This window comes from Salvia miltiorrhiza, chromosome 5 (genome assembly GCF_028751815.1).
Source record: "Salvia miltiorrhiza cultivar Shanhuang (shh) chromosome 5, IMPLAD_Smil_shh, whole genome shotgun sequence".
Lineage (NCBI taxonomy): Eukaryota > Viridiplantae > Streptophyta > Magnoliopsida > Lamiales > Lamiaceae > Salvia > Salvia miltiorrhiza.
In genome coordinates this window covers 1,083,308-1,106,448 of record NC_080391.1, presented here as the reverse complement: position 1 = coordinate 1,106,448, position 23,141 = coordinate 1,083,308, and the positions used below count along the sequence as shown (strand labels likewise).

Below are 23,141 nucleotides of genomic sequence, written 5' to 3'. Positions count from 1 at the left end.
GTTTGAAGTTTGCTTGATTTTGATTGTCTTTGAATTTGTTAGGTAATCACTTAGATAACCAAACCACCCACTATACCACTTATATAAATAGCCCTAGTTCAATGAATTAGGATAATCACTAGAGTTTAACCACTAATCTTCGTGTCATCGTGTGATACGACCTTCTTCCTTATATTGTAATTACACCATACACTTGTGGCTTAGCGAAAATAAATAGCGGACATGAAGTTCTATTACTTTAATTACTCTTTTAAAGTCTAGTGTGGAAAAACCAAGTGAAGAGGGCTCGATTGTCAGTTTATAAAGCGTGTTAGAATTAAGATTCAAGAATTAGTGTGGAATGTGGATCAAAAAAATAATGATTTTTGAATGAAACGATTTTGATCGTTTAATGAATTGCTGCGCGCACTATAATTACAACCGTTAGAATAATAACTTATGTCCACGATTAATCAATCCTAATTAATCCATCTAGAATAAGTATTAATCACTTTAATGCTTCACTTATCAAACTTCACTTTCAAGTGACTAAATTTAAACATAGATAATTTATATGAGAAATTGAATATAAGAAATTGAATACCCTACTATCATCTACCCTACTAAGAAAATTCTAGCTAGATAATTTATATGTCATTTAATTCCACAAAATCAAATATATATCTAGCTAGTCACAAGAAAATTCTATCAATGCGAGCCGCTACTCACTTAATTAATTAATAAGATGTAATGTTTTAAAATTTATAAGTTTCTAAAGTGTTTCGATAATTGAGCTTATAAACGAAGTATATAATTTTGAATTAGAGAGAAAATTCTAGTTAGAATGGTAAAAATTAAAAGAATATATGATGGTAATAACAAATTAGCTGTAATGTTATTTTTGTAAAATGATTATCTATACTATACTAATATAAAAAGTGTATCGGGCACAAAATATAAATTTTCTATTATATAGCTTATTACGTATTTAATTTTAAGGGAAATCATGTAAATTATTTATTATATATTTAAAAGAAAATATTACATTAGATATCAAAATACTACAAAAATATATTCATTAATTACATTATTTGATCCAAAATCTATTCAATATTATATCCATAACACTTTTAAGAATCTCGAAAAAGATAAATATCCTATAAAATCTAATTATTTAACTAGATAAATGGAAATAACAATAAAATTGTAAATAAATGTTATTATACTTTGATATAATAAGCTACAAAACACACTTACAAGCTCACCAAACACCCCTATCTACTGATTTGAGAACCTTGATCTATTAACATAGTAGTACACAAGAATTTTGACCAAATCCATATATAGAAGTGCTTTCTTTCAGCTCTATTATATTTATTGGCTGCTGCTTTGGTTACTTCAACTTCCATTACCTTGCTCATATGCAATGCAACATAAGGAACACATTGTTTGCATATCATTAATGAAATAGTTATGTTCCCATTGAAGCTAGAGACTATATCTATCATGGCTAGTGTTTTTTTTTTTTTTTTTTTTTTTTTTTTTTTTAATTTTTGAAGATAAAGCCATGTTGAAGGGTGTCATGTCATGTGCTCGATTTTTTCGGTTGTTAATTTATCATGAGAAAATGAGACATAAGAAAATATATGGAAAATTTTTATCACGCTACTTATTTTATGCCATGTTCTCTAAGGAGGAAAACATGAGAAAATATAATAACACAAATACCCCATAATATTATTATGAATTGCACTATTTTTCAAGCTGTGATTCCTTCCACACCGATGGTCCGGTGATAATGGACTTATGCATTACCAATTTTTTAAATTTTGTTTTTCATCAGTATATACATCTTGTTCATTAGTATTATATGTCTTATTCATTGTCCTCATGTTATACAAAAAATAGGGGGTCTCAGTGGAGCGCCCCCCTATATATATATATATATATATATATATATATATATATATAGGGAGAGATTCAAATGAGAATTTTTATTTAAAATGAGAACCGAGAACCATTTTCAACCATTCGACCGTAAAGATATACAGTGATGCATCATCTTGATGGATGAATGCAATACATGAGTTTGAATCCTGCGAGGTTAATTTCATCGCGAACACTGTAACTTTACAGGTTAATGCAGTGTTCTCAGTTCTCATTTTAAATTACGGTTTTCATGGCCAACCCCAAAAATAGTTCTTACTATAATCACACCCTATATATACATATAGCGAAACCAACTTCATTGAATCCCAGAGATCATATCCATCCTCTAAAAAGAAAAGATCGAGTGATCATAAAAATGTCTACCATCATAATGGCTTTGGCGATTCCCAACAAGCCAACTAATTGTGTTCATAATTTTGCCAAAAAAGGTCCAAAAACGCCCCTACCTTCTTGCTCCCTCAAACTCACCTCTGATTATCTCAGTGACGATCAATCGACACGAAGATCGGGTAATTACACGCCTACCCTTTGGGATTTCGATCGTATTCAGTCACTCAACAGTGTATTTACGGTATGTGCACGCACTCTTTTTTTTTTAATATATATATATGTATATATGGGGATTTAGATTCGTACCAAGATTACTCGTTCTTACAAAGGGGAAAAAAAAATATAACCCTCACACATACAATATATGCAGGAAGAGAAGTACAGCAGAAGGGCATCTGAGCTGGTTGTGCAAGTGAAGAAGTTGTTGGGTGAAGAATCCAATTGGTTTATGCAGTTGGAGTTGATTGATGACCTCCAAAAACTAGGAATATGTTATCATTTCAACCACCAAATCAACCAAGTCTTGAATCATATCTATTTGGAGAAAAAATATTGCAACAACTCCGAAAGGGATCTCTGCTCAACAGCTCTTGCCTTCAGACTCCTCAGACAACAAGGTTTTAGGGTTTCTCAAGGTGAAAAAAATTCAAGAGTTTGTCATAGCGTATGTCCCCAATTTTTAGCGTTTTCAGAAAAATATCCTAAAGTGAAACCTACAATTCTGAAAAAAGTTTGATCATGGAATAAATAATAGTAAATAAATAAATAATAATAAAATTAATCATACTCTAAATTAATTAAAATTAATCTAATTAACTTTAATTTTAATCTAACAAAATAATGGTAAATAAATAAATAAATAAAATGGTGAGAACGCTGTGACAGCGTACGTAGTGGTTGGCGGCGGAGCGGTGATGCGGCGGGGCAGGCTGAAATTAGAGAGAGAGAGAAAGAGAGGGAGAGAGAGAGAGGGTGAGAGACAGAGAGAGACACAAAAGGAAGGGTGGGGTCTTACCTTGACGGCGGCGGCAGCGGCCCACACCGCCGCGCGCTAATCGCCTACCCATTTCATTTACCGGCGGCAGAGTCTCCCGCCGCTAATCACCGGCAGCAGCAGCCGGTAGTATTAAAAAAAAAAAGAACTAATACATATTTGTGGTGGCGGTGTTGTTCGCCGGCGGTAGTGCCGCCGGTATTTCTGTCTATATTTAAAAATATGCGGGTCGCCTCTTCAGCCGTTGGTGGGCCGCTGGTATTTTGGGCCGGTGATTATGCGTTTTTTTGTAGTGAATTCTGAAAAAAGTTTGATTTATGTCACGCCATACAAAAAATTCAGCGACGGAATGATGAATCACCTCGCCAGATTCTGACGTGGCTTATTAGGGTTTAGGTTTTTTCTACAGTTTTATATTGAATAATGTAGATTCTGGTGAGGCGATTCAGTAAAGACGAGACATAAATCAAACTTTTTCAAAAGTTGAGGGTCTTAATTAATTTGTAGTGAAAACTTATGTTACTTCTATAATTTTCTATAATTTTTCACAGAGGTGTTTGATGATTTCAAGAACGACGAGGGCGAGTTCGAACCGAGCTTGGGTGAGAATATAGAAGGACTGTTGCAACTGTATGAAGCTTCATTCCTCTTAACGGAAGGTGAAATTACTCTTGAGCAAGCGAGAGTGTTTTCCACAAATCTTCTGCAGAAAAAACTTGATCATGGAATAATGGATGAGCATCTCTCGTCGTTAGTTCGCCGTTCCCTTGAGCTTCCTCTGCATTGGAGCGTTCAGAGGCCGAACGCGAGATGGTTCGTCGACGCCTACTCGAAGAGATCAGATGTGAATCCCATTCTTCTCGAGCTTGCCAAATTGGATTTCAATATCGTTCAAGCATCATACCACCAAGAACTTAAAGAAGTCTCCAGGTAACTAACTACTTCATATATATACCTAGCTAGCGATTTACAATGCGATTTGCACTGAACGTATAAGTTATTACTATAATTAGATCTCATAGTTTTCACAATAAGAAGGATATTATTTTTCATTTAAATACAAACCTTTTTATGGTGAGGAGGCGTTTGGTTTGAGCAATAAGATATGATTGATAATGCAACTGAGTGATTGAGTCCGCGATAGATAACTCGGCCCTCACTCTAATAATGCAACTGAGTGATTATTTCTCCAAAGTTGGATAATGAATTATTTAATCACTCTCTAATCATATTTATCTATCCTATATATCCACCAAACTAAATGCCTGCACAGAAATAATAAAGTAACTATAATGAACATATAAGTAATTTGGAGTTAGAGGATTTTTTAGGACAATAACTTATGCTGATTTGGAAATTAGGACAAAATCTTTCGGACTTGTAAAAATAGGACACTAATTTTTTTAGAGTAAAATAGGACACTAATTAATAAGCGTCGTAAAAATAAGACATTTCTCAGTCGATAATTGGCCGAGAATTAGCCGAGAAATGTCCTGCGGGTGCAACACTTATTAATTAGTGTTCTATTTTACTCTAAAAAAAAATTAGTGTCCCATTTTTACAAGTCCAAAAGTTTTTGTCATAATTTCCAAATCAACCTAAGTTACTGTCCTAAAAAACCCTCGAACTCAGTATTTTGCGATATTTGCTGAGTGTAGAGTTCAATGACGTATGTATGTATCTATGTATGTATGTATGTATAGATGGTGGAAGGAAACGGAGCTGGCTGAGAAACTGCCGTTTGCGAGAGATAGGGTGGTGGAGAACTACATATGGAACGTGGGTTTGCTATTCCAACCTCAATATGGATATCCAAGAATCATGACGACCAAGCTTTTCATTTTAATAACAACAATTGATGATGTATTTGATGTCTATGGCACCTTGGAAGAAACACAGCTTTTCAACGACGCCATTCTAAGGTATCAGCTCAACACATTTACAATCATTTATTGCCATGTTGTGTGACATTATCTATTACATATATAGATGAAGTTTAAAGATTGTCAAGTGTAACGAGGCGTTTGATTTGAATGAGAGTTCGAGGGTTTTTGACTCTTAAAATGGGCCGAGAATTGTCCTACGGATGCATTACTTATTAATTAGTGTCCTATTTTTTGAAGTCCGAAGATTTTGTCCTACTTTCTAAATCAATCTAAGTTACTATCCTAACAATCCCTCTAACTCGTTACATGATGTGCAGATGGGATGTTGAAATATTAGATCATCTCCCAAACTATATGCAGATTTGTTATCTGGCGTTGGACAGCTTCATCAACGAGATGGCCTACCATGTTCTCAAGGAACAAGGCATTCTCATCATTCAAGATTTAAGAAAATTTGTAATGCTACCTAATTTCTTCCCTAATTCATTAATTAAACGTTAATTATATACAAAATTAACAAAAACTAACTGTCTTCTGCAGTGGGCAGATTTATGTGCAGCATATGCAAAAGAGGCAGAGTGGTACCACACTGGTTATAAGCCAACAATGGAAGAATACATCGACGTCGCATGGCTTTCGATATCAGCTCATTTAATATTAGCTCATGTGTTTTTTCTCATCTCAAATCCAATTGAGAAGGAGGCTGCGGAGAGCCTGCGTAATTATGATGACGTAATTCGTAATTCAGCAATGGTTCTTCGCCTTGCAGATGATCTTGGAACATCACCGGTACGTTTGATTGCGTATAAGAGTTAATTATTTATAAATACACGAAATATACCCATATTTTGATTTTTAACTAACCCTATTTTCTTGGTATAAATAATACATAAACGTTTAATTTTTTGAAATTCGACCTAAATTAGAATTCCTGCCACACTTAATCCTATGTGGAGAAGCTGATCAGGATCAATTAGTCAAAATTCCATTTATATGTTTGCCAGTTTTATCAATTTTGACGAAGAGATCAATCCTGATGAGCAAATCAGATCAAAGGGAGTTATGACTTATGGTTAAAAATCAAAATTTGAGCATAATTCGTGTATTTGTAGGCCATTAACCTTTATATATACATATACAGAGAAAGGATCCGTTGAGAAAGTAAATATTTTTGAGAAATTAAGAAGTCCCGAATAGATTATTAAGTGTCAAAAGAATAACTCAATAATTTTTATGAACAAGCATGTTGGTCTGGGGTTCGAATCCTGAAGGGCATGGGCGGATCTTAGTTGGGGCTGCAGTGGGCTCCAGCCCAGTACAACCCGAAAATTTTATTTTATATGTATTAATATATTTAGCTTAATATCTATGTAGCTCAGCTCATAGCCCAATCCAATTTTCAGAGAAAGATAAAAAAAAATTCAAAATAATAATAAAAAATTAATTTATTCTTGTAGAAGATAGGTTAATTTTTTAAAAAACATAGAGAGATAGTTTTTTATATGCTTTCAATATATTTGTTATTGAATCAATAAAAAGAAAACAAATATTGATTATAATTAGTGATCAAACTATAATTCTAAGTCCATTAAGATTATACTTGAACATAAAGATAAAGATGAACTATACGGTCTGTTCGAAAAATTTGGCTCGGGGGCTACCCGCCCCCCAACCCCCAGGCATACCTTCAAGTTCAGTCTCCCTTATCGGCAAATCCTGGATCCGCCCCTGCTGAAGGGTCAAAATTTTCAACATATTGAACAGATACATCTGTTCCATCAGTTATATTGGTTTGAACTTGTTTTAGTTTGAGATGCAAAGAGGCGATGTGCCGAAAGCAGTGGAGTGCTACATGAACGAGACGGGAGCTTCGATTGAGGAGGCTCGCGAGCATGTGATGGGTATGGTAAGGGAAACATGGATGAAGACGAATGAAGAAAGCTTTAAAGATTCTCCATTCTCACAAGATTTTATCAGAAGCGCAGCTGATCTTGGCAGACAGGCGCAGTATATGTATCAACATGGAGATGGCCATGGAATGTCGAATCCACAAATGGAGGAACGCATCTCAACTTTGATATTTCAACCTATTGTTTAGGAAGGAATTATACCTACAATTCGATATATATATTATATATACATATAGAAAAATAAAGATATAATTTTGGTGTGTATTGTCTAGTGTCTAGTGCAATTTGGATATTTTATTGTATTATAATTAATATTGTGATATCTTCTATTGTATTTGCGAATGATTGACAAATATCAGTACGAAGAGTTCGAGTGGATGAGATCCTCTATTTCATACTTTGTTATGTTCCATTTTGTTAGTGTTAGTTTTAATATTTTGTTATGTCCCATAATTTGTGTATGATTTTATCTCTTCGGGTCAATAATAACTCTTCATTTTCTCTTGTAATGATTCGAATCTTTCGACATAATGGTTAAAGAGAAAGTGTTTTACCAACTAAGTTATGATTCGTTGTCTGATTCAATCAGACACTAGTATGTTTAGACATGTCAATTGGGTAATGCTGACCCAGCCCAGACATAGTATGGGTTGTCCTACACCAGGCCCGATTGAGTGAATTGGCTAGTTGGGCGTGGCAATCTAGTTGAAATGGGCTTTATTTGGGCTTTTTTGAAACACATGCTTGGGACCACCTGTAGGCCCAACCCAGGCCCAATTGAGTAATTAATTTTTATATCTTATGTAAATCATGTTTAATAATTATAATAAAAAAAATTAATATGAAATAAAAAACAAAAGTTCACCTCCAACCTAGGCCAGACCCGATCCAAACTCATTCCGTAGAATAAATGGTCCTGATCTGGGCCGGAATGCTAGCCTAGGCCCGACCCGACTCATTCGCTAACTTGGGCCGCTGAGCCTAAATTGTGGTGGGCCGACCCAGCCCAATTGGCAACTATGTATGGCATGTTTTTTTTAGATGTTATGTTATGTTAATAAAGAAAATCTAGAGAGAGAGACACAAGTAGAGAGAGAGAGAGGATGGGAGATGAGAGGGTGAAGAACGAAGCAATGGAGATTATGGGTCTGTTTCAGTTGCTGCCTCGCCTCGTCGTCTTCGATCTCGATTATACTCTCTGGCCTTTCTACTGGTACTCCAACTCGCTTCCTTTCGCAATCTTATTTCCCATTTCTACTTGATTTTTTGATGGTGAATTATGCCGTAGTTGCTACTTTTCCCCAATTTTTCTTTGTCATCGAGTTTAATAACCTGGAAACAAGATAAGATAATTGGGAAGCTCAAAGGTATATCAATATCGAGTTGTTTAAGTGGAATAATGGAATTTTTAGATTTTGATGCAAAGATTTCTGAGAATTTGAGTTATAGTTGGGTAGTTGCTAAGAAGAGGGAAGAAATTGATGACAAATTTCTTCAAATTGGGGATTTCTGCGATGTTTTGGGCAATATTTAAAAACTACTAGACGTAGATTTTTTGGGGTGATTGCACCTAAATACATGAGCATTCATTCAATTCTAATTTTGCACGTCCTCTAAATACACGAGTTTTCAATAGTTTTGATTTCTCACACGATTGTCAATTTCCGGCGAATTAATGTCATCGTATCAAACTGAAGTGGCAAATTAATGTAATTGTAGCTAGCTGAAGCGGTTTAGAGATCCAACTACGTCGTTTTGTACATTATCCGTGTAAGCCATGTTGACATTTTAAGCATCCGTCTCAGCATTTTAATTTTGGGGCAATCGACAATCGTGTGAAAAATTAGACTCCATTTTTGTTCCTTCTTTTCGCCATATTTAGTTCCTTCATTTCACTTCAAGGAGGGATAATATTATCACTTCTTTTTTGGTGTAATAATATTATCTCTCCTTAAAGTGAAAAGAAGGAATGAAAATGGTGAATTTTATGTTTTGTTGAAAATGAGACATTTATAGGCATACATTTTTGTTAGCTTTCATTTTCCCATGATAAATTTATCAATCAAAAAGAACGTTTAAGAGTTGATTATCTTTGTTTCCAGCGAATGTCGGTCGAAACGGGATATGCCGAGAGTGTATCCTCATGCGAAGGGCATTCTCTACGCCCTCAAGGATAAAGGTGTTAAGATTGCAATTGCCTCAAGATCACCAACTCCTGATATAGCTAACACTTTTCTTGATAAATTGGGGATAAAATCATTGTTTGTTGCTCAGGTAAGCACATCATAGCGTTGGCTCTCTGTGTTAACAAATCTTTTTTCTTATCCGAATAGAGTAAATGCTGAAAAATCAACGAAAACTCTCTTAAGCTGTTTGACCTTTTTTATTAGGGCTATTTAATACTCCCTCCGTTCCAAACGAAATGTCCTGTTTTCCTTTTTGGGCTGTCCCAAACGAAATGTCTTATTTCCTTTTTTGGCAATACACTCTCTCTCTATACTTAATATTTAAATATTTCCACTAACCCACTTTATCTACTTTATACACATTTCTTAATCACCGTGTCGAAAAGAAGTAGGACATTTCGTTTGGGACGGAGGGAGTATTATACCTCCTTGAAGTGAAAATAAGGAAGGAAAAATGGTGAACTTCTCTTATGTATAAAATGTGGGAAAAGATAGGAGGCATTCAAAGGCTTAAATTTTTGTTATCCCTCTTTTTTCCATGATAAATTTATCCATCAAAGTAAACGCACCCTAAGTGAAGAATAACGTTATAACTCCCAACTTGAGCATAAGTTTTGAACTCAAAATTATGACGGAATATTCTTCCAGCCATTGAAGCATTAAGGTTGAGATTTTGAATAATATATGTGCTGAGTTTCGATTGTGTTGAATATTTTCTAAATTTTCAGGAAATTTTTTCGAGCAGGACTCACAAGATTGATCATTTTCAAAGAATTAAAAGGAGGACCAACATTCCATACACTGAAATGCTATTTTTTGATGACGAGGATCGCAATATAGAGGCAGTAAGACTTCTACAATACTTCTCTTGAGGGTTAATCCTTATTTGTGTCTCTAGTTTTTAACTTCTACCATAAAATGTCTCAGAGCTTTCGTCTTCTACTAAAAAACCTCCAACTTTTTGTATTTTCTAAAAAATATCCTGCTATACAGAATTCAACAACGAAAACATGGATTCACTCGCCACATTCTTAGGTGGAATATTTTTTCACCTCATCCTATAAAACGGTATCACCTAAGAATCCGGCATTGTAACTCATCTTTCTGTTGCTGAATTTTGTATAATGGTTTATTTTTTGAAAAACGCCGAATGTTGGAGGTTTTTTAATAGAAATGAAAGTTTGAGACATTTTCTTAAAAACGTTGAAAGTTGGAAATGCAAAACATGATTAATCCCTTATTTTTTATAATTGATAAGATACATGACTGAGTAACGATGATTTCTCTAATTTCACCATTTAAATAGGATATGAATCAAGAAAAAATAGCTCACGATGGAAATTATGAAGGATCTTGGGATATCCCGAGGTTCTAATCCATCTGAATAAACATTGAATTAGCCTATACTATTTTTTATCTTTTAAGACTAATCCTCAAAAATAAATGTCCCCTTTATTTTATTATTCGTCACGGCTAGGTTTCTAATATCGGTGTTACGAGCATCTTGGTTGGCAATGGCGTGAACCTGGGCGCTCTGAGACAGGGGCTGTCCAAGTTTTCACAAAACCAGTCGTGTTCGGAGAGAATCAAGCATGGCTCGCGGAACCTATCGAAAAACTCAAGCTCATCAGAAACGGAGGAGCAATAAAATTCTCCATCCGTTTTGGGAACTTGAAGATTAACCTCAGATTTGAGGTCATTATTTGTTTGATATGCCTACAAACCGTTTGCATTAATGTGTACATGTAGTTATGTTCACATTCTGGATTTTCAGATGTAATACAAACTTTTTATCATCTAAAATGGTCGAAAGTTGGATTGGGAAATTTGGGATCAAATAAAACAGCATTTCATGTAAAAACTACGAATCGCTTACCTCTTCAATTTGGCTAAATATTTTGTCAAGACAGCAATCAACAGCTTCAATAAAAATATCGATAAAAAAAAAAAATCTAAGAAACGTTTATTTATTCACAAGGTTAGATTGTGTGGCTAAAATTAATAGCTAGTGTACTTGAGAACGCTAAGACTAAGAGGACATACTATACTAAAAAATTGCACATACATAACAAAGATTTTCGCATTTTTCGTAAAAGACAACGGTTTTTATAAATATTTGTTATGTATGTAGTGCTATCCATATGTATGTATAACAGTATCAAGTCATACGTTATGAATGAGCGTTACGAGCGTTACTCGTCCCTCCTCCAACCCCACTCTCTTTTGGGTACCACCGCCTCATCCACCTAATTGTTTTATGGGATTTAAGCACGATTAGAAACTTCGCACTCACCTACTACAGTGGAAAAACATATAGAACATCATGACTAATAAATGATAATTAATGCTAGCTCGATCAAAATATCTATAACAAATTTTAATAAATTTTGATGATAACTAAGAAATAATCAATAAAAATGTATAAATAAATCATGTTTAATGGAGTATATATATGGTGGATGCATCAGATTCAAGATAATAATTTTTATTTAAAATGAGAATCGAGAACTATTTTCAACCCTTCGATCGTGGAGATATACGGTGAATGCATCATATTGATGGATGAATGCCACACATGAATTCTCAACATTTTAAATTATGGTTTTCACGCTAACCAACCCCAAAATCTTAAGTAGTCGTCTATTCAAATTAATTTCAACGCATTTTAACATATATATAGATAGCTAGGTATATTTAATGCCAATCTTGAAGGTATTTATTAGTCGTCTATTCAAATTTTACTAATGCTTTCTAGTTTCTAGATTAGAAACCTACATTTACTAAAATAATACATTATTCATTCATAATTTATGAAGAATTAGAGGGGGGGAGGTACTAGATGTTTTTTTAAGCATATTTTTCAATATTTGTGATATAGATGAAATAATTGAGCACCAATTAATACATGACTAGCTAGATATGTGCTTGTAGAGCGCAATTGTAATATTCTATTGCATTCCAATATAATGTGACATCTCCTGTTGCATTCGTGAATGATTGTACACATGTCAATAAACATGAGATAAAATTTTCCACCATAAGGAACATGAGATAAAATAATTAGTGTGATAAAATTTTCACATATATTTTCTTATATATGCCTCATTTATTCATTATAAATTAACATCCAAAAGGAGAGCATGCTATATAGTCATGAATTGACACCCTTATTTTTTGCAGTCATGCTAATTAAGTATATATTAGTTGTCAAAATACATTACTATTTGACAACAGCTAGCTTTATCAAGAATTATAAAAAAACACTAGCCATGATAAATGTAGTCTACCTTCAATGAGAGCATAACTATTTCATTTCATTAATGACATGCCAAAAATGTGTACCTTCTATTGCATTGCATATGAGAAAGGCAACCATGCATGCACAAATGTGGAAGTTGCCTATAAATAGAGACATGCAAGTTCAAGGTAAGAGCCAAAATAGGGATCAAAACAAAGATAGATTAATCTCAAAATGTGTAGCGTTTCAATACAAATGGCAATTCCTAGGAACCTAGCTAATCATCTTCATCTTCATAACTCAGACATCAAGTCTTTAAAAATGTCTACTAGTAGCAGAATCAGCACTAGTGCTGATGCTGCTCGTCTCCGCCGCCTGCGTTGCTCCTCGCAACTCACTGCTGATCAGCTACCAACACAGCGGCGATCTGGAAACTACAGCCCTTCCCGTTGGGACGCCGACTACATCCAATCGCTCCACAGTGATTATAAGGCATGATACAAACTCAAAACTGTTTTTGCATTTTAATAACTATGCGTTCTCTTTGGTTGTAAATTTATCATAAGAGGCACACGGGATCTTCTGTCCCACATTTGGTGTCCCAATCCATGTTCCATTTTGAATTTTAATTAATTACTCCCATCGTCCCATTGATAATGACATACTTTCTATTTTTGTCTGGATCATTGATAATCGCCTAGTTCAAAAATAGAAAATAGTTACGGCCCTTAGTTCCCGTGCCTGGATAAAGTGAGTCACTATCAATGGGACGGAGGGAGTATGTGTCAGTATAACTTTGATATAATGAACTAGGGTTCACTAAGTAGTTTTGTACGCTATCTATGCAATAATAGTTATTTCAAATTGTGTAGGAAGAAAGGCACATGAGAAGGGCTTCTGAACTAATAATGCAAGTGAAGATGAAACTGAAGAAAGAAACTGATCCGATTCGACAGCTCGAGTTGATCGACGACTTGCAGAGGCTGGGTCTCTCGGACCATTTCCAGATTGAATTCAAAGAAATCCTAAATTCTGTATATTTGGACAATAAATACTATTACGAGAAGGGCGAGATGAAAGAAGAAAGGGATCTCTACTCGACGGCTCTTGCATTCAGACTCCTCCGAGAACATGGTTTTCGAGTTGCTCAAGGTTCTAACTACTCCTTTCGTCTACAAAAAATTAGCCATAATTTCATTTTTGGTCAGTCCACAAAAAAATTGGCACTTCCATTTATAGTAATATGGTCTATATACAACACTCGCATTTAAAGTGAGACTTCACTCACATTTATTAAAACTTGTGTCGTTCATAATGTAGTAAATTTTTTGTGGACGTGGGAGTAATATATATATGACTAAATTAATATATTAAAATAGTCCTAATTTCCAAATCAACATAAGTTATTGTCCTAAAAAAATCCTCTGACTCTAGATTGAAATCATGCATATGTTGATTTTCGCAGAGGTGTTGGACTGTTTCAAGAACGAGGAGGGTGAGTTCAAGCTGAGCCTCTTCGACGACACCAGAGGATTGCTGCAGCTCTACGAAGCCTCTTTCTTGTTGACGGAAGGCGAAGACAAGCTCGAGCTAGCTAGAGAATTTGCTAACAAAATTTTGCAGGAAAAACTCAATGATAAAATAGATGATGACTACCTTTCGACGTGGATACGGTATTCTTTGGACATCCCAATTCATTGGAGGATTCAAAGGGCAAATGCAAGTGTGTGGATCGATGCATATAAGAGAAGAAACGACATAAATCCGTCGGTGTTGGAGCTTGCCGTGTTGGACCTTAATATGGTTCAAGCACAATACCAAGAAGAACTCAAACAAGACTTGGGGTGAAGTGAAATATATCATATAGGGTTTAATTAATTATAGTCTATAGCATGAACTTTTAGTGAATTTCAATTTGTGTAGACCTAATTTTATCTTATTTTTTTGTATACCCGAACTTTGAGAAATTGTTTATGATCTGTTTAAAATTTTCCGCCATCGGAAGTGGATATTCTGGCCAATGGCTTGCCATTTTGGACGATTGGTTGAGGTAAACCGCTAATATACTCCTTGTGAGGTCAAAGTTTACCCTCAAACGATCGTCCGAAACTGCAAGCCATTTGGCCGAAAAATCCACTTCTGACACTGGAAAAATTTAATAAGGTCATGATTAAATAATTTTTCGAAGTTTTGAAGATATAAAAAATAAGTCGAAATTAAGGCTACAAACTGAAATTCATTGAATGATCATGCTATAAATTACTCCCTCCGTCCCAAACGAAATGTCCTGTTTTCCTTTTTGGGCTGTCCCAAACGAAATGTCCTGTTTCCCAATACACACTCTCTCTATACTTAATATTTAAATAATTTCCACCAACCCACTTTATCTACTTTATACACATTTCTTAATCTCCGTGCCGAAAATAAATAGGACATTTCGTTTGGGACGGAGGGAGTATAATGAAGTCTGAAAACTCTAGTTTCTAATTAACTTCGACTTATTTTCTATGTCCTGAATTTTGAGAAATTGTTTAATTATGACTTTTATTAAAACTTCCCGATGTCAAAAGTGGATATTCTAGCTTGCAGTTTCGGATGAACGTCCAAAATTGCAAACCATTTCACCGAAAAATCCACTTTTGACATCGGAAAAGGTTTTAATAAGGTCATAACTAAACAAATTCTCAAAGTTCTGGACATACAAACACTAAGTCGAAGTTGAGGCTACAAACTGAAATTCACTGAAAATTCAGGCTATAAACTATAATTAACTTTATACATATATATAAATATAGGTGGTGGAGAAATACGAGCATCGTTGAGAAGCTCCCCTTCGCGAGGGACAGGTTAGTGGAATGCTACTTTTGGACAACTGGGATCGTGCAGCCTCGTCAACATGCGAATGCGAGGATAACAGTGGGCAAAGTCAATGCTCTTATTACAACCCTAGATGATGTTTATGATGTCTATGGCACCTTAGAAGAACTCGAACAATTCACAGAGGCCATTCGAAGGTGAGCAATCCCAGACCTAAGTCAAAAAATCCCACCAAACCAAATCGAAATTATTGCTTTGCTTTGGTTTGAAAGAGCAAATTCGATTTGGTTTGGATTGAATTTTTCGAACTAAAATTATTTTTGTTTCGGTTCGGGCTGAGCCAAAAATATTTGGTTTCAACCCGAACCGAAATTTCAATACATCTTTTTATAGAGTTCGAAGGTTTTTTAGGTCAGTAACTTAGATTGATTTGAAAATTAGGACAAAAACTTTCGGACTTGTAAAAATAGGACACTAATTAATAAGTGTTGCACCCGCAGGATATTTCTCAGCCAATTATCGGCCTAGAAATATCCTATTTTTACGACGCTTATTAATTAGTGTCCTATTTTACTCTTAAAAAAAGTTAGTGTCCTATTTTTACAAGTTCGAAAGTTTTTGTCCTAATTTTGAAATCAACATAAGTTACTGTCTTAAAAAATCCTCTGACTCGGGGATTTTAATTTTTTATTAGTTCTTTAATTAGTTCTCAATTCTGAAAACAAGAAGTAACTTTTATGTTCATGTGTGATTCCAATTTGACATATGCACAAGTATTTGAATTTTGAAAATTTCAACAAAAAAATGAAAAAAACTCAACTGTGGGATTTGTAAAACCTCAGATGGGATATCAGTTCAATCGACCAACTGCCAAGCTACATGCAATTGTGCTTTCTTGCATTGGATAACTTTGTCAACGACACAGCCTACGACGTTCTCAAAGAGCAAGGTTTCAACGTCATTCCTTATCTGCGAAAAACGGTAATTAATTATTTATTATATTCATTCAGCAAGTTTGATAATAATTAATATACGGACATATATAGGATTATGATCAAACAAAAATACAATTTTTCTGTATTGAATTTTAATGAATTTGTGGTATTGGGTTCGAATCCCAGGACGTAGTTAGTTTAAGGGCGTTTACTATTTATGATTGATAAGATATATAATTGAATATTTTTATCCAGATTATTACGATTTCTCTAATCCTTTACCCTTGCAATGAGATATGAATCAGACAAAATTAACTCAAATATGAGGAACTATCATTTGAATAATGGATTAGTCATACATATGGTTTTTTTTTTTTTCCATCTATATATAGACTAATTCTGAAAAACAAACACCCCTTAAATGTTAAATGCAGTTACTATATAGTTACTTTGTTCGTTGTTTGTACAGAAGATCAGGTCTTTATTATAATCCAACCATGCATATACTCCCTCCGTCCACAAACAGTGTGTGGTGGAGTGGAGGGCACGAGTTTTAATAAAAAAGTTGAAAGATGTGATTTTAGTGTTAAAGGATAGTATAGGGCCCACCAAATTGAAAAAATAAAGGGTGAGTATTTTGTAAATACTGAGTGCGAATGAGGTTTAAAGTATAAAGGAAGTTTCTAAAAAAAGAAAAGACACAATTTTTATGGACAGACAAAAATAGCAATAAAAACACAATCTTTGTGAACAGAGGGAATACATGTTTGTGTTTGTGGGATTATGATCAAATAAAAACCTCATTTTTCGTAAAAGAAATTGCAGTGAACTCGTGGTCCTGAGTTCGAATCTCATGGTGGGCGCAATTACCTTATAAGTTAAACATAATTACTTTATAGATTAAGTGCAAGAGGTTCGTTGTTTTTACGAAAAATCAAATCTTTACTATAATTCAACCCTATGTTTGTGAGTTGATATATAGACATATATATACTTGCAGTGGAGGGATTTGGTGGAGGCATATATGATAGAGGCAAAATGGTACCACAATGGACACAAACCAAATTTGGAAGAGTATCTCAACATCTCATGGATGTCAATCGGAGGCCATGTTATTCTAACCCATGCATTCTTCCGAGTAACACGAGCTCTCACAAAGGAGGCTTCCGACACTCTCTACGGATACCACGATTTAGTTCGTTGGTCATCAATCATCCTGCGACTTGCTGATGATTTAGGCACCTCTGTGGTATGTTCTACACATTCATTTATTCGCAATTACCCCTCGATTGAACTACTAATTAAAATAGTTTTTTTTGTTTTTTTTTTTGTTACGTACTTGGGGGAAGGAGAACAGTGGGGTTTAAAGTTTGAACGCTAGGCCTTACTGTGTTAATAGAAGGTCTTCACTGTTTGGGTATCATGAAGGGATGACTGCTATAGAGAAGATAAAAAAAATAACTTATTCATTCGTCCATGAAACATCTTCCTACGTTCAGTTTTCATCTATCCATAAAAACATTTCGTACTCCTCATTTGGATATAATTCACTATTAAAATTTTCACATTGTCACTAGTGGACACACAATTTTTATTAACTAGCTAGCGCTATTTTTCTAAATTGTGGGACTGCTTCTTCATTCATCAAATACATAACTAATTTTCTTAAAACTCGTGCTGGCATGGGATTATTGGGAAGATATTAATTTTATGTATGGATGGAGTAGCTATGAAGATAGAAACAATTGTAATTACTCCATCCGTCCTACTGTATGTGAGACTTTTTTTTTTATACGAAAATTAAGAAAAGTGTATTTTGTTTGTAGGTGAAAAAGTGAAAATATGTTTAAAAGATAAAATCTTTACCAAAAAATGAAAAAGTCTCACTTACAATGGGACGCCTTAAATAGAAAGAGTCTCAGATACAGTGGGACGGAGGGAGTATTAATTATTACTAATAATTCACATTTACGAAGCTCTTTAATCGTGAATCGATCACCTTGTTTTGCCTACAATTCATCACAACTACAAAACTTTCGTAAATTGACTTTATTTTACCTATAATTCACGATCAAAATACTTCTTAGTCCAGAATTAACCATATTCTACCTAAAATTCATGGGGAGACCTAAGAGGATATCTATATTTTGTGTGAATTATTGTACAATATATAGCCCCTATCACTAACTCAAATTGTAAGAAAATTGTCTCAAACTCAAAATGTAGAAAATATAACTCCGATCAGATTATTATTACTCCCTCCGTCCCACCGAAAGTGGTGCGTATTCCTTTTTGGACTGTCCCACCGAAAGTGGTGCATTTCCTTTTTTGGTAATAATTTTACACTACAAACAATGTGGCCCCACATACATTTACACACCTTTACACTACAATTTTATTCTCCTTAAATTACGTGCCCAAAAGAAGTGTACCACTTTGACCGGGACGGAGGGAATATATATATATTTTTTAATAATAAAGATATGCATGTATGCGCAGGATGAGGTGAGCAGAGGCGACGTGCCGAAATCAATCCAGTGCTACATGAGCGACAACAACGCCTCGGAGGCTGAGGCGCGAGAGCACGTGAAAGGGTTGATCGCGGAGACGTGGAAGAAGATGAACTCGGATAGAGTGGCGAAGGATTCTCCATTTTGCCAAGATTTCATAGGATGCGCGGTGGATTTGGGAAGAATGGCGCAGTATATGTACCACTACGGAGACGGCCATGGCATACAACACCCCATCATACATCGCCAGATGACCGGCTGCTTGTTCCGCCCTTTCGTCTGATCAACGCTCCATTTCTCTTCGTGTCGAAATGGAGATGCTATACTTAGAGGGTGTTTGGCTGAGCTTGTAAGCTCTTTAAAATATATTTATAATTGACTAGTCGTTTATTCGAACTTTACTAATGCATTCATGATCGAACTAGCTAGCTTATGCTAAAATAATACATTTAATTCATTTCACAATTTATGGAGAAATAGAGAGGGAGGGTACTAGATGACTCTTCAGCAAAATTTCCCAATATTTGTGATATAGTTCCTTATACTACTCTCTTCGTCTCAGTTCAATAAGTCACTTTTTTTTGGGCTTGTGATTTCAATGTGTCAATTTATAAAATAGAAAATCAATATATAACAAACACTCGCACATAACTCAATATTTACACCATATATAATTGTACGTGGACTATAAATAGTTATCTATCTTTTCAATTTACAAAGAATATCTTCATTTCTCTTTCCTACTTTATTAGGGTTAATTATTTGCAAATTCACGAAATTTTATTTTTTTTAGATGTTTCCCATTACTTTTAAATTTTGCACAGTAATTCACCATCTGTAAATCTTGCTAATGTTTGTCACCGACCAAATTACATATGGCAATGACTTATGATTAGACCTTCATTTTTCAGCAAATTAAAAGGTAATCTAATGAACTCTAATATATTAATTGATGGTTGATGATTCTTTTCTTTTTACTGATATTTGTAATCTTGTAGGGTCTTGAAAAAGAAGAAATTTGGTTGGATTTCGGCAGGAACATTAAGAAGAAATTTACAGCTGGTGGATTACTATACAAAATTAAAAAGCCATTAAAAACATCCGAAAAAAAAAAAAGAATCTTCATGAATTTACAGGCAATTAATCTTTTCTTTATACAAATATACCCCAAAAGGTTACTTTTTCTCTACTATTCATTTCTTAATATATGTGACCAGGTCTTATGACCTATTGAATTAAGACGACGATAGAAGCATATGAATTTAATTGAGCACCAATATTCAATACACTAGATATCTGCTTGCGGAGCAAGACCAAAATTCTTTGAAGAAATTATAAAATGTCACACTTTTTTTTTTTTTTGTATAAAGCAACATCACCAATATACACCTAACATATATACCGGATGTTCAGTAAAATACGAGATGAAACATCAACCCTAATTGTGCAAACAAAAACAAAACATCTTCTTATCGTACCAAACATGATATTGACGGAACTTTCTCTCTCATAGCGATCAAGACATCCGAAATCGCCGGCCGATGCGCGGGCGAGTCGCTAAGGCACGTGGCCGCCAACGCAGCCACGGCCCTAGCCTCCTCCAGCTCGAAATCCCCGCGGCTCAGAAGCCGCGGGTCCACTATCTCGACCACCCTCTCCGCCTCCCGGAGCATGGGCCCCGCCCTGGCCGTCAGCCTCTCCCCGGTCAACGGGTCGAGGGCTTCCATCCCGGACACGAGCTCCAACAGAACCACTCCAAAGCTGTACACGTCGCTCTTCTTCGAGGCGAGCCCGGTCCTCATGTAGTGAGGGTCCACGTAGCCCGGAGAGCCGAGCATCGTGGCTCGGCTCTTCGAAGGAGGGGCCACGAGGGAAGCGAATCCCATTTTCGATGAGCCGAAATCGCAGAGCTTGCAGCTCAGGTGCTCGTCGAGTAAGATGTTGGGAGATTTGATGTCGCAGTGGATGATGCAGTTTTGGTGGAGGTAATCTATGGCGGTGGCGAGCTGGAAGGCTATGGCCATACGTCGCCGCCATGAGAGGCTCGAGCTCGAGCTCGAGTTGTGGAGTTTTTCATGCAGATTGCCGTTTGCTGCGTGCTCCAATATTAATGTGCCTTCTTCTGTAAATTTAATAAAGAGAAATCAATATCGGTATATATGGAAATAATAATGAAAAATATTGAAGTTAATTGAGGTTATTATATTATTGTGATTTAATTTGGTTCGGTAATACATGAAATTTCATATATTTTTTATTTTGTACATAAACTTAAAATTTTGCGCGTGTCTAAATACACGAATTTTTATTTTTATTTTGCACATGACGAATATTTCCAGGGAAATGAGTGTTGAAGTGGATGTCAGAATTGTCTATGTGACTTAAACATAAGTCTTCTATGCGAATGAATTCAATGAAATAAAAATTTTCGCCATCTATGAAATTCGAACTCTGGATCACGAATTCAAAAACTATAAATTGAATGTCGATTTTCACCATCTAAAAAGCTGAAAATTAATAATTCTTATTTTATACCATATGTACTTGAACTCATTTGTATCATTCCTTATTAACCCTATATGTAAATTAAATTATTCTTAAAGGAATATGATATATTTAAGTCCATGTAGTTTCATATTATTCTTTCATAATTGCAAAATCTTAGTCCGTATACGTAAATTTTTTAGTTTTTTCATTTTTATTTTGCGTTTATGTTCAAATCATGTTCTTTTGCAATTAAAAGAAAGTAATCAATTTTTCATTAAGAAGAAAAAGTCAAATTTCAAAAAATCAATACTAATTTACAAAGAAAAGTATTGAATCAATCTCATATAAAATTAAAAAGTGTCAAAACCTCAAAAATACTTTATTTCCTTTTTCCTTATTAATTAAAAATTAAATACTTTGTAGTTTCAACGTACCTCTATCATCACCACAATATCCAAGCAACTTCACAATATATGGGTGTTTGATTCGAAGCAAAATCTCCAATTCCTGCTTATAAGCTTCGTCCAAACGCTGCGTGCATCGGAACTGGATCTTCGCCGCCGCCGCCGTCGACGAATCCGCGAGCTTCGCAAGATACACGGTGCTAAACCCTCCATATCCGATCACATGCGAAAAATTCATCGTGAATTTCTCGATCTCTTCCCACGCAAATACACGCGCTAATGTGCCTTTCGAGAAGACGTCTCCCACGTCGTCTTCTCCGTTGATGTCGAGGGCCACGACCCTCTCCGCGGCCCTCCTCCCCCTCAGCTTGAGCCGGAGAAACTTCAAAAACTTCACGAACCCCATCGGTATATGCTACTATCACTTGCTTAATTGAGGTATATATTAATTTATATATACCCTTTGATTTAGGGAAATTTCTAGGAAATTGTTGCACGAGCGCGTTTGGTTAAAGACAAAATACGAAAGAGGACGAAGACGTGGACGTGGACGGGGACGAGGAAGGGAGCGAAGGCCCCAGGGACTAATGATCCCACAGACAAAAATATGTTTGTGGATTCGTGCAAATCATGGATTTTGTGAACTAGTGTTGGAAGGTGAGGCACTCATGATTCCTACATATATATTTATTTTATTTTCTTGAGTTTGGTAACAACAACTGATTTGGACCATTGAGCATGTCAGAGAACTAGAGCTGAAAATAAATTATTTTAATCGTGTGTGGGATTAATTTATATGTGAACATTGATGTGTTCAAAGAATTGGAGTTGTTCTTGGAATAAATACTTATTGTAATAAAATGGATGTTTTCTAAATTTAAATTGGAATTTATTAATAAGGTTAATAGTGTTTTATGTCCCGAACTTTCAGCGTTTTCCACAAAATGTCCTGAACTTTCATTTTCTCCTAAAAAACCCTGAACTTTCAATTTTTTCTATAAAATGTCCCGCTATACAAAATTTGATGACAGAAAGATGATAAAAACCTCGAACTTTCAGTGTTTTCCAACAATGGCAGTCCTCAAAATATTTTCTTCGGCGAGATAATTCATCCTTTTGTCACCAAATTTTATATAGTGGGACATTTTATGGAAAAAACTGAAAGTTCAAGGTTTTTTAAGAGAAAATGAAAGCTCGGTACATTTTGTGGAAAACGCTGATAGTTCGGGACATAAAACACTATTAACCCTTATTAATATAAGTATTAATCATGTTTTATTTCCCCAATTTTCAGCATTTTCTAAAAAAAATCTCCAATTCTCATTTATACAAAATTTAGCGATGGAATGTTAAGACATCTTATCAGATTCCTAGCTGCAGTCTTCTTTTCACCCCGTCTAATAAAACGATATTGTTCCATCTAAAAATTCAACGAGCTGACAGATCATCATTATATTGCTGAATTTCGTATAGCGAGATATTTTAAAGATCAAGAGTTATTTAACAATAAACAAA

The 23,141-nt window shown here is 35.0% G+C and overlaps 4 protein-coding genes across 4 annotated transcripts; 3 read left to right on the top strand and 1 right to left on the bottom strand.

Moving 5' to 3' along the window:
• Nucleotides 1-2,205: 2,205 nt before the first annotated feature.
• LOC131026618 (terpineol synthase, chloroplastic-like) lies at nucleotides 2,206-7,446 on the top strand. The gene is made up of 7 exons (XM_057956531.1): nucleotides 2,206-2,500; nucleotides 2,630-2,894; nucleotides 3,805-4,183; nucleotides 4,957-5,175; nucleotides 5,457-5,595; nucleotides 5,680-5,928; nucleotides 6,947-7,446. The coding sequence occupies exons 1-7, from the start codon at nucleotides 2,285-2,287 to the stop codon at nucleotides 7,235-7,237; spliced, it is 1,758 nt and encodes a 585-aa protein (XP_057812514.1). The 5' UTR covers nucleotides 2,206-2,284; the 3' UTR covers nucleotides 7,238-7,446.
• Nucleotides 7,447-8,087: 641 nt separating this feature from the next.
• Nucleotides 8,088-11,061, top strand: LOC130984925 (uncharacterized). Its single transcript, XM_057907638.1, has 4 exons — nucleotides 8,088-8,262; nucleotides 9,152-9,323; nucleotides 9,964-10,080; nucleotides 10,713-11,061. The coding sequence occupies exons 1-4, from the start codon at nucleotides 8,153-8,155 to the stop codon at nucleotides 10,881-10,883; spliced, it is 570 nt and encodes a 189-aa protein (XP_057763621.1). The 5' UTR covers nucleotides 8,088-8,152; the 3' UTR covers nucleotides 10,884-11,061.
• Nucleotides 11,062-12,670: 1,609 nt separating this feature from the next.
• On the top strand, nucleotides 12,671-19,156 carry LOC131026615 (cineole synthase 1, chloroplastic-like). The gene is made up of 7 exons (XM_057956529.1): nucleotides 12,671-12,965; nucleotides 13,346-13,625; nucleotides 13,939-14,317; nucleotides 15,269-15,487; nucleotides 16,133-16,271; nucleotides 17,226-17,474; nucleotides 18,725-19,156. Exons 1-7 carry the CDS (start codon nucleotides 12,708-12,710, stop codon nucleotides 19,016-19,018), a joined length of 1,818 nt encoding a protein of 605 aa, XP_057812512.1. The 5' UTR covers nucleotides 12,671-12,707; the 3' UTR covers nucleotides 19,019-19,156.
• An 879-nt stretch (nucleotides 19,157-20,035) lies between these two features.
• LOC131026652 (salt tolerance receptor-like cytoplasmic kinase 1) lies at nucleotides 20,036-22,275 on the bottom strand. The gene is made up of 2 exons (XM_057956567.1): nucleotides 21,657-22,275; nucleotides 20,036-20,857 (listed from the first exon to the last, which is right to left on the bottom strand). Exons 1-2 carry the CDS (start codon nucleotides 22,030-22,032, stop codon nucleotides 20,205-20,207), a joined length of 1,029 nt encoding a protein of 342 aa, XP_057812550.1. The 5' UTR covers nucleotides 22,033-22,275; the 3' UTR covers nucleotides 20,036-20,204.
• Nucleotides 22,276-23,141: the final 866 nt, after the last annotated feature.

Coding starts and splice junctions, on each gene's coding strand:
- LOC131026618 (XM_057956531.1), top strand. CDS start 2,285: ATGTCTACCATCATAATGGCTTTGGCGATTCCCAACAAGCCAACTAAT. Junction 4,184..4,956: donor GAACTTAAAGAAGTCTCCAG/GTAACTAACTAC, acceptor ATGTATGTATAG/ATGGTGGAAGGAAACGGAGC. Junction 5,176..5,456: donor TTCAACGACGCCATTCTAAG/GTATCAGCTCAA, acceptor CATGATGTGCAG/ATGGGATGTTGAAATATTAG.
- LOC130984925 (XM_057907638.1), top strand. CDS start 8,153: ATGGGAGATGAGAGGGTGAAGAACGAAGCAATGGAGATTATGGGTCTG. Junction 9,324..9,963: donor AATCATTGTTTGTTGCTCAG/GTAAGCACATCA, acceptor CTAAATTTTCAG/GAAATTTTTTCGAGCAGGAC. Junction 10,081..10,712: donor AGGATCGCAATATAGAGGCA/GTAAGACTTCTA, acceptor CGTCACGGCTAG/GTTTCTAATATCGGTGTTAC.
- LOC131026615 (XM_057956529.1), top strand. CDS start 12,708: ATGTGTAGCGTTTCAATACAAATGGCAATTCCTAGGAACCTAGCTAAT. Junction 15,488..16,132: donor TTCACAGAGGCCATTCGAAG/GTGAGCAATCCC, acceptor GTAAAACCTCAG/ATGGGATATCAGTTCAATCG. Junction 16,272..17,225: donor TTCCTTATCTGCGAAAAACG/GTAATTAATTAT, acceptor ATATACTTGCAG/TGGAGGGATTTGGTGGAGGC.
- LOC131026652 (XM_057956567.1), bottom strand. CDS start 22,032: ATGGGGTTCGTGAAGTTTTTGAAGTTTCTCCGGCTCAAGCTGAGGGGG. Junction 20,858..21,656: donor ATATTGTGGTGATGATAGAG/GTACGTTGAAAC, acceptor TTAAATTTACAG/AAGAAGGCACATTAATATTG.